A 9,508-nucleotide genomic window follows, 5' to 3' on the forward strand; every position below is an offset into this window, starting at 1 on the left:
CAAAACTGACAGTGACTCTGAACATCAACCCTCCAATCACAAACATGAAAACAAGTCCGACAGGAAGTTGAACGGAGTAAACATGTGTTTAAAAACCCGGTTTCCTCTATTCATTCGGTCTAATTACAGAGCAGCGTTTATCGGCCGCGTCACGTGACGGACAGACGGAGCTAAAAACACTCGACGGGTGGAGCTGCTTCTCTCCAATTACACTAATGACCAGGAATGATGATGATGGTTTGTGATGGTTTGTGGGAATGAGGCGCTCTCGCTTTCTCTGTCTGATAGCGGAGACAAACACGAGAGACCGCAGCGAGTCTGGATCGGATCTGTGCGGGAATCAGGGAACAAACAAACGTTCTTCCACTAACGTTAATAGAACGTTCGTCTGGTCTTTGATAAAGTTCTGAAGACGTTCGTCTAACATTCTTTAAATGTTTCTACTTTCTTCAGAGAACATTTGAAGAATGATAAAAAGGAATGTTCCTGTAACGTTCACATGACCAAGAAAACACGTTTAGAGAACATTCAGAAATAACTTGATGGAAACATTATCAACACATTCTGACAGCTGCAATCACAGGAAAAGTGAATTATTTAAACTACAGAATTTAAAAGAAGGAAAACAGAAAACGACTCACTGACCTGTTCATGACATCACTGCGTCTCTCGGCTCACTGAAACAACACACCTCAGAGTCATCATCATCATCATCATCATGTGACCTTCATCAGACAGAAACACTGAGCTCGGAGGTAAACGTCTGCCGCTCTTCTCTTCTTGAGGAGCGTCTCCTCGTGAGGCCTCTGACTCTCATCAGTGATTTATTCTGAAGAAAACACTCCTGTTCCTCATGCATGTTATGTCTACACCATCAGAAAGCGACAGGGTTGGTGAACATCATCTCACGTTCACGTTAAACATCTAACAAGACGACAGATCATCTCACCTGCGGCACAGAGTCGCTCCGGTTCCGTGATTTATGGATGGTTTGCACGTATAGTGACGTGTGTAATGATGTTGCGTCATTGTTATCAGAGACCAGAATGCACCTCAAACACACACACACACACACACACACACAGACGGTATCATGTTTCATACGTTGCTGATGTGTTCTTGTGTTCTTCTGAGTCTCTGCAGCTCCGGCGTGTCTGTGACGATACTGAAGCCTCGGCCTTTACTCTCCTCAAAGTCCCGCTTATATCTCACCTGAAAACATGAGGACAAACGTGTTCAAAGAGCTGACGCGAGTCACACCAGCGATTCTCATCAACACACTGAGCATCAGACACTGTGATCGCAGTCTGTCTGATCACATGACACACGACTGACAGCCGTGAAAACAGTTCAGACACACCGAATCAACGACTCGCTTCCTGCAGGACTGTGATTCTCTGAGAGGATCAGCATCTGCTGTGGTGTGCGGTCACCTTCTGTCAGCCCAGCGTGATCCACACTCACACACACACACACACACACACACACACACACACACACACACACACACACACACACACACTCACACACACACACACACAGGATTTTGTGTGATATGATTCAATACGACTGAATCAATAACATGAAAAGTGATTCATTTTATTCTCTCTTTATTTATTTACTCGTGTTTTACAGTGGATTCATGTCTCTTGCTGTGCCCAGTGTGTTTCTGACAGTATGGACCCGGTCAGAACCGTGACACAGTTCCAGCTCTCAGACTCAATATGATCCGCGGGACGTCAGTGTGGATCTCACGGCTCAGTGAGCGACTGAACACGGACACGGTTCACCTCAACAGAAACATTCTGCATGTGGAATAACTGTTGTGATCAAACGTCCACACGCTTAAATAATCAAGCAGCGTTTGTGACGTGTGATTCCACAGATTTCTGTGTGTTTCTGCGTCTACATTCATCACGGATCTGAGCCGTTCAGAAAACTGGGTCACTGTTCCATCACAAAACACGGTTTGAATTTCTGCTTAACGCTTTCATGCCAAATTCAATGTGAAATTATATTTTTATGCAGGGTTTTGAACATGTAAATCTGGATGTTAGAAGAGAGCGACATGATGGGAAGAGATCCTGAAATCATGAAGACCCAGATATGCTCTAAGAACGTTCCCGTTACAGGATTAGTTCACTTCTGAATTAAATTTCCTGATAATTTACTCATCTCCATGTCATCCAATGATCATGTCTTTCTTTCTTCAGTTGAAAAGAAATGAAGGTTTTTGAGGAAAACATTCCAGGATTGTTCTCCATATAGTGGACTTCACTGGGGTTCAACGGGTTGAAGGTCCAAATGTCAGTTCCTCCTACGTCACGCGTGATCTTTCCAACATGATTACGTCATGCGTGGAGCATCACAGAGCAGTGCAAGACGAGCATTTGTGCTTAAAAAGCGTATAATGTTTATTTTTGTAGTAAATGTCCGATGGTTTCTCTAGATGAGACTCTTATTCCTCGTCTGGGATCATGTAGAGCTCTTTGAAGCTGCACTGAAACTGACATTTGGACCTTCAACCCATTGAACCCCAGTGAAGTCCACTATATGGAGAAACATCCTGGAATGTTTTCCTCAAAAACTGAAGAAAGAAAGACCATCTTGGATGACATAACTTTGAATGAACGTTTTATGAAAGAACGTTTGTTCATAACTTTGAGAGAACCTTGCCAGAACGTTCTGAGAATGCTCCTCTGATGTCACGTGTCATGTGTGTCATGTGACTCTCACCTGACTCTGTAACTCGCTCTGCTGTTTCAGGCGCAGGTTCTCCGGTGTGTCCGTCACGATGGTGAACGACGTCTTGGGATAGTGACTGAAAGCAGAAGATGAAGGTGAGGACGACTCTGGAGCGCACGTGCGTCACATGACCATATAGAGAACGTGATTCACACCGAACTGAACTGATCTGAATCAACTCTTCTGTTGAGCTGAAACTGAACGCGTCTCATATTTGATGAAGTTTAACACTGTGTTACTGTGAAGCTGCTTGTTGTATGAAGCGCTGTAGAAATAACGCTGACATGCAGAAGATGAAGGAGAGTCGGTGTTTGGGTGGATTGTTCCTTCAACACTCGTCAAGAGCTAAAAATACTGCGGTGAATCTGAACCGAGCGCAGCTCTAGTGTGACGCAGCGATAACCTTTCTGCTCTAATCGCAGTAATAATCATCTCGTCAAACTCTGAAAATAACACAATAGCTTTTCATCATGACTTCACTGCTATTGTGTGATAAAAATAAAGCATGAATGCCCATTGAATCAGCAGGACGTTTCCCTGGCGACTCCTGACTCCGCCCCCAAACACACATAACCAATCAGATCCCGACACAGCTGTCAATGAGTCAATTAAACAAACATCGCTGGCGTATACAGAGGAAACGACAGGACAGGAAGTGACTGTGTGTTCCTGTATCCTGAGAGAGAAACACGAGTCACACGCTTTAACTGCATCACTTCATTCTTCAGATCTACAGTCTGTGTGTTTTGGACCATCGTGGTCATGTGACGCCCAAATGAGAGATTGTTTGTTGTCTGAGTGTGTTTGTGTCCTAAACACTCGCCCTACAATTACAGCTCATAAACCAGAGCGAGCGTCTCCAGAGACATGCTAACGAGCGCTCGACGGGTTTATAATTAACATTTATCTAATGTTTCTGAAAGAGTCTCTTCTGCTCATACAAGCTAAAAGCTGTGTTTATTTGATCAAAAATACAGTAAAAATAGTGAAATATTATTCCAGTGTAAATCAGCTGTTTTCTATGTGAATATATAGTAAAGTGTAATTTATTCCTGTGATCAAAGCTGAATTTTCAGCATCATTACTCCAGTCTTCAGTGTCACATGATCCTTCAGAAATCATTCTGATATGATGATTTGAACACTTTTCTTCATCAAGGACGCATTAAATTGGTCAAAAGTGGCAGTAAAGTCATTTATAATGTTTCAAACAATTCATTTTAAATAAACAATGTTCTTTTCAACTTTCTATTCTACAAACCCGATTCCAATAAAGTTGGGACACTGTACAAATTGTGAATAAAAAAGGAATGCAATAATTTTCAAATCTCATAAACTTATATTTTATTCACAATAGAATATAGATAACATATCAAATGTTGAAAGTGAGACATTTTGAAATGTCATGCCAAATATTGGCTCATTTTGGATTTCATGAGAGCTACACATTCCAAAAAAGTTGGGACAGGTAGCAATAAGAGGCCGGAAAAGTTAAATGTACATATAAGGAACAGCTGGAGGACCAATTTGCAACTTATCAGGTCAATTGGCAACATGATTGGGTATAAAAAGAGCCTCTCAGAGTGGCAGTGTCTCTCAGAAGTCAAGATGGGCAGAGGATCACCAATTCCCCCAATGCTGTGGCCAAAAATAGTGGAGCAATATCAGAAAGGAGCTTCTCAGAGAAAAACTGCAAAGAGTTTGAAGTTATCATCATCTACAGTGCATAATATCATCCAAAGATTCAGAGAATCTGGAACAATCTCTGTGCGTAAGGGTCAAGGCCGGAAAACCATACTGGATGCCCGTGATCTTCGGGCCCTTAGACGGCACTGCATCACATACAGGAATGCTACTGTAATGGAAATCACAACATGGGCTCAGGAATACTTCCAGAAAACATTGTCGGTGAACACAATCCACCGTGCCATTCGCCGTTGCCGGCTAAAACTCTATAGGGCAAAAAAGAAGCCATATCTACACATGATCCAGAAGCACAGGCGTTTACTCATTTAAAATGGACTGTGGCAAAGTGGAAAACTGTTCTGTGGTCAGACGAATCAAAATTTGAAGTTCTTTTTGGAAAACTGGGACGCCATGTCATCCGGACTAAAGAGGACAAGGACAACCCAAGTTGTTATCAGCGCTCAGTTCAGAAGCTGCATCTCTGATGGTATGGGGTTGCATGAGTGCGTGTGGCATGGGCAGCTTACACATCTGGAAAGGCACCATCAATGCTGAAAGGTATATCCAAGTTCTAGAACAACATATGCTCCCATTCAGACGTCGTCTCTTTCAGGGAAGACCTTGCATTTTCCAACATGACAATGCCAGACCACATACTGCATCAATTACAACATCATGACTGCGTAGAAGAAGGATCCGGGTACTGAAATGGCCAGCCTGCAGTCCAGATCTTTCACCCATAGAAAACATTTGGATCATAAAGAGGAAGATGCGACAAAGAAGACCTAAGACAGTTGAGCAACTAGAAGCCTGTATTAGACAAGAATGGGACAACATTCCTATTCGTAAACTTGAGCAACTTGTCTCCTCAGTCCCCAGACGTTTGCAGACTGTTATAAAAGAAGAGGGGATGCCACACAGTGGTAAACATGGCCTTGTCCCAACTTTTTGAGATGTGTTGATGCCATGAAATTTAAAATCAACTTAAAATGATACATTTTCTCAGTTTAAACATTTGATATGTCATCTATGTTGTTTTCTGAATAAAATATTGAAATTTGAAACTTCCACATCATTGCATTCTGCTTTTATTCACAATTTGTCCCAACTTTTTTGGAATCGAGTTTGTATTCTGATCAATCAAACGCAGCCTTGATGAGCAGAAGAGACTTAATTATTCCAAACTTTTGTCTGTAAGGTGTGAAACTGCACTGAAATCTGAGAACTGAAGAAAAGCTCATCACAGAACGACACCAAAGCAGAGAGTTCATCTGAAGATTCACAGCGTGAAGCAGTGACTGAGCAGGACGTGTGTGTGTGTGTGTGTGTGTGTGTGTGTGTGTGTGTGTGTGTGTGTGTGTGTGTGTGTGTGTGTGTGTGTGTGTGTGTGTGTGTGTGTGTGTGTGTGTGTGTGTGTGTGTGAGTGGAACAGGTCTTCTGTTGTGTAGTTACTAGAGTTACTCTGGTCTCCACTAGCAACTCCGCTCACTTTGTCTGAATCGTGACACTCAATCCAGAGAACAAAGAGCTGCTCTGTGGGACGCTGAAGTTCTGCGTCTGAGCCAAAGAACACGGCAGGAACCTGAAAAACAGGAGCAGTGACCAGAACCGCTCCGGCACAACAACACGCCGAACTACTCCTGATACCAGACCTGATCAGAGATGAAGACGGACATGAGCGTCCTGAAAATAGAGATCAGTTCAGACCCGAAGATCGCAACATGATCAACCCTGCGTTCGCTGATGAAGAGTCACTCAGAGCTAATGATTCATCTCTCGTTAATACTCAACCCGTCCATTCTAATGATTGACAGCCGCGGCTCTAGCTGAGTTTAGCAGCGTTAGGGCGACCTACCCATCACAGGAAACTGTGCACACTTTCACTTTCTCACAAAAACTCATTCTGTGTGATTTATAAGCCTTTTGAAAAGTGGAGACATGGAGGGATGAACTCATAAGTCACTTCTCTTGTCATACCCATGTCATTATACACATTTGTGTCCTGATGTGTCACACACACACACACACACACACTCAGTATTTAGTGTAAATCTCATCCGTGTGAATCTGATGTTCATCGTGATGAAGGAACAGAACGAGACGTTTCTCAGCGAGATCAGCCTCTGTTAATCATTTCAGCTCATTTGTTTTCATCGTCACAGTAACGAGCGCTTCCTCTTTGATGTGACATCACGTGTGTCCACGCTTGAGTGAAGCAGACCAGAAGAAGAGGTTTCCATAGCAACGGCCCACACACACACACACACACACACACACACACACGTCTGAATGAGTGAAACTCTCCTCTGCTGCTTCACAGATTCATCTATAAAGAATCACTTCATAATGAAGCAGTGAAATCACGTCACATGACCTGATCATAATAATCAGTCTGAAGATCCTCAAACATCTGAGTCACACTTCTGCTGCTGAGTCACATGATCAAGAGCTCTCGTTACACTAGTGCTGATGATGATGAGTGGAGCACAAACGAGTGAAGAGATGAAGAACAAGTGCTGTGTGTGTGTGTGTGTGTGTGTGTGTGTGAATGACGCCTGCAGCGCTGATCGACCCACACACTCGACCTGAGTAGGTGCATGAACACACACACACACATAAACAAACACACACACTCACACACGCACACACTCACATAGACACACACACACACACTCACACACACACACACACACATAAACAGACACACACACACGCACACACACACACACACACACTCACATAGACACACACGCACACACACACACATAAACAGACACACACACTCACATAGACACACACACACACACACACACACACTCACACACACACATAAACAGACACACACACTCACATAGACACACACACACACACACACACTCACATAGACACACACACACACACACACACTCACACACACATAAACAGACACACACACTCACATAGACACACACACACACACACACACGCACACACACACATAAACAGACACACACACTCACATAGACACACACACACACACACACACTCACACACACACACACACACACACACACTCACATAGACACACACACACACACACACTCACATAGACACACACACACACACACACACACACACACTCACACACACACTCACATAGACACACACACACACACACACTCACATAGACACACACACACACACACACACACACACACTCACACACACACTCACATAGACACACACACACACACACACATAAACAGACACACACAGTGATGTATTAATTATCTTCTATTATATAATCACACACACGAGCCTCATGATGTAAAGATCAGAAGAACGACATTAAACTCCGTCTGAGACGCTCTGAAGAACAGATTCACGTGTGAAACTCTCCCACATCCTTCTAGCTGCTGTGGGCCGTCGCCAGGGTGTTGCTATGCAGTCGCTAGGGTGTTGTGTGAAGTTGTTAGGGCATTGCTATGTGAAACAGACACCTGACGTTCACAGTAAATCTGAACAACACCTGAATCCAGAATCTGACGGGGTCAAAGGTCAGTCTGGACCAGAGTGAGACGGAGAACGATCGGCCGGAGTTTGTCTGTAATGTCAGACGGTTCTTCAATCAGTGTCAGAGCGTAATCACACCAACAGCGAGCGAAAGGTCACGACAAACTGACCTTTAAACACAATCAACCGCAAATAAAGAAAAGGCCACGGAATATTCACTCCATTAACACCACGGTCATGTGACCCGCGATAAAACATGACACAAGCAGATGTGTGTGTGTGATGCCAGAGCAATGGCGTGAGTGACCTGTCAGAGAGTTACTGAACACACTGAACACTTCCACACACACTCCTCGAGCCGCGGTCACACACACTTACGCGTTGCAGTAGGGTTTCTTGTCGTAGCCTTTGTAGTTCTTCATGTTGAGCGTCATCTTGCACACTTCACAGTGGAAACAGCCTTTGTGCCAGTTCTGAACAAATCAAAACAACCACGTGATTCAGAGCCTTCATGACGTCATCAATCAGAGATCAATAACATATATACAGTACACTGCTTCAGATGCTGTGATATTTACAAACAGGAATACCCTGGTATTACTATAGTGTCCCACACAAGCCTCAGTGTTCACCGTGTGTTTGTTCACGTGTTTAATTTGCTTCGTGTTGAACTCTTGTAATGTCGCTCATCAATAAACATGAAGCTTATTATGTAAGACATGAAGATAAACACCGCAGTGAAGTTAGAGTCACACACGCCATTTACAGCAGCAGATCTAATGAAGTTAGTGTGAATGTGAGGAAAATAAACTCTTCTGCACCTTGTCGAGGCAGCTGATCTTCTCCGTCGGGTACACGGTCTTCCCGCAGCGCGCGCACGGAGGATTCATCTTCAGCTCTGATCCTCAGATGTGAACAGCAGATCCGATTCCGAGCTCAGGGTTCGGCTTCAGCAGATCTGATCTGATCTCAGTCCTCAGCTTCAGCAGATCTGATGAAGAGCATCAGCCACTGGAGCGCGGGACCGTTTCTGTGCTCAGTGCGCGCGCGCGCGCGCCCGGGGGGATGTGTTCACTCGATAAATTACACACACACTATAACAACATAATGCCAGTGTCGCTGAATCTAGCTGGCATTTTTGGGCATCTAAAGCGCGTCACAGGATTTGAAGCCCAAAACTGAACAAATAATGAGTCAGTAATGCGAGTTATGGCAAGCCGAATAAACTTTTAATTACTCCCAGATTATGATTTCTGATCAACAATCAAATTTTCGCTAGTTAAAATGATCATTCTTGATGTCAGAAATGGAATTTCTGCTAGTAATAAAAATGGATACTTTTGATATAGTAAAAAATACATTTCTGATCTAAAGAATGATCATTTTAACTAGTGAAAATTTGATTGTTGATCAAAAATAAAATGATTAACAGTCTAACCGGCTTGCCGTGTGTGTGTGTGTGTGTGTGTGTGTGTGTGTGTGTGTGTTATGTAAGAATCATGAGCGTCTGAGCATCATGTTTGTGTTCAGCTCAAGTGAAACAGCGACACCTGCTGCTCTACTGCAGTACTGTGGATCACCGTGTA

At 43.6% G+C, this 9,508-nt stretch overlaps 1 protein-coding gene across 2 annotated transcripts in view; it reads right to left on the reverse strand.

Moving 5' to 3' along the window:
• Nucleotides 1–8,988, reverse strand: part of LOC137013630 (LIM zinc-binding domain-containing Nebulette-like) — a 14,536-nt gene extending 5,548 nt beyond the window's left edge. Inside the window, exons 1-4 of one of the 2 annotated variants that reach the window (XR_010893754.1) lie at nt 8,744–8,988; nt 8,301–8,395; nt 2,737–2,821; nt 646–1,212 (exon numbers count right to left, since the gene is read on the reverse strand). Coding sequence is in view for 1 of the 2 variants with exons in the window: in XM_067377567.1 (XP_067233668.1) it covers nt 1,099–1,212; nt 2,737–2,821; nt 8,301–8,395; nt 8,744–8,812 (363 nt within the window). In the remaining variant the exon portion in view is untranslated. Of the gene's footprint in view, nt 1,213–2,736; nt 2,822–8,300; nt 8,396–8,743 lie in introns of both variants that reach the window. The other variant, XM_067377567.1, reaches the window with a different exon arrangement.
• Nucleotides 8,989–9,508: the final 520 nt, after the last annotated feature.

The sequence above is a fragment of the Chanodichthys erythropterus genome, chromosome 23 (genome assembly GCF_024489055.1).
Source record: "Chanodichthys erythropterus isolate Z2021 chromosome 23, ASM2448905v1, whole genome shotgun sequence".
In the NCBI taxonomy this organism is placed as follows: Eukaryota; Metazoa; Chordata; class Actinopteri; order Cypriniformes; family Xenocyprididae; genus Chanodichthys; species Chanodichthys erythropterus.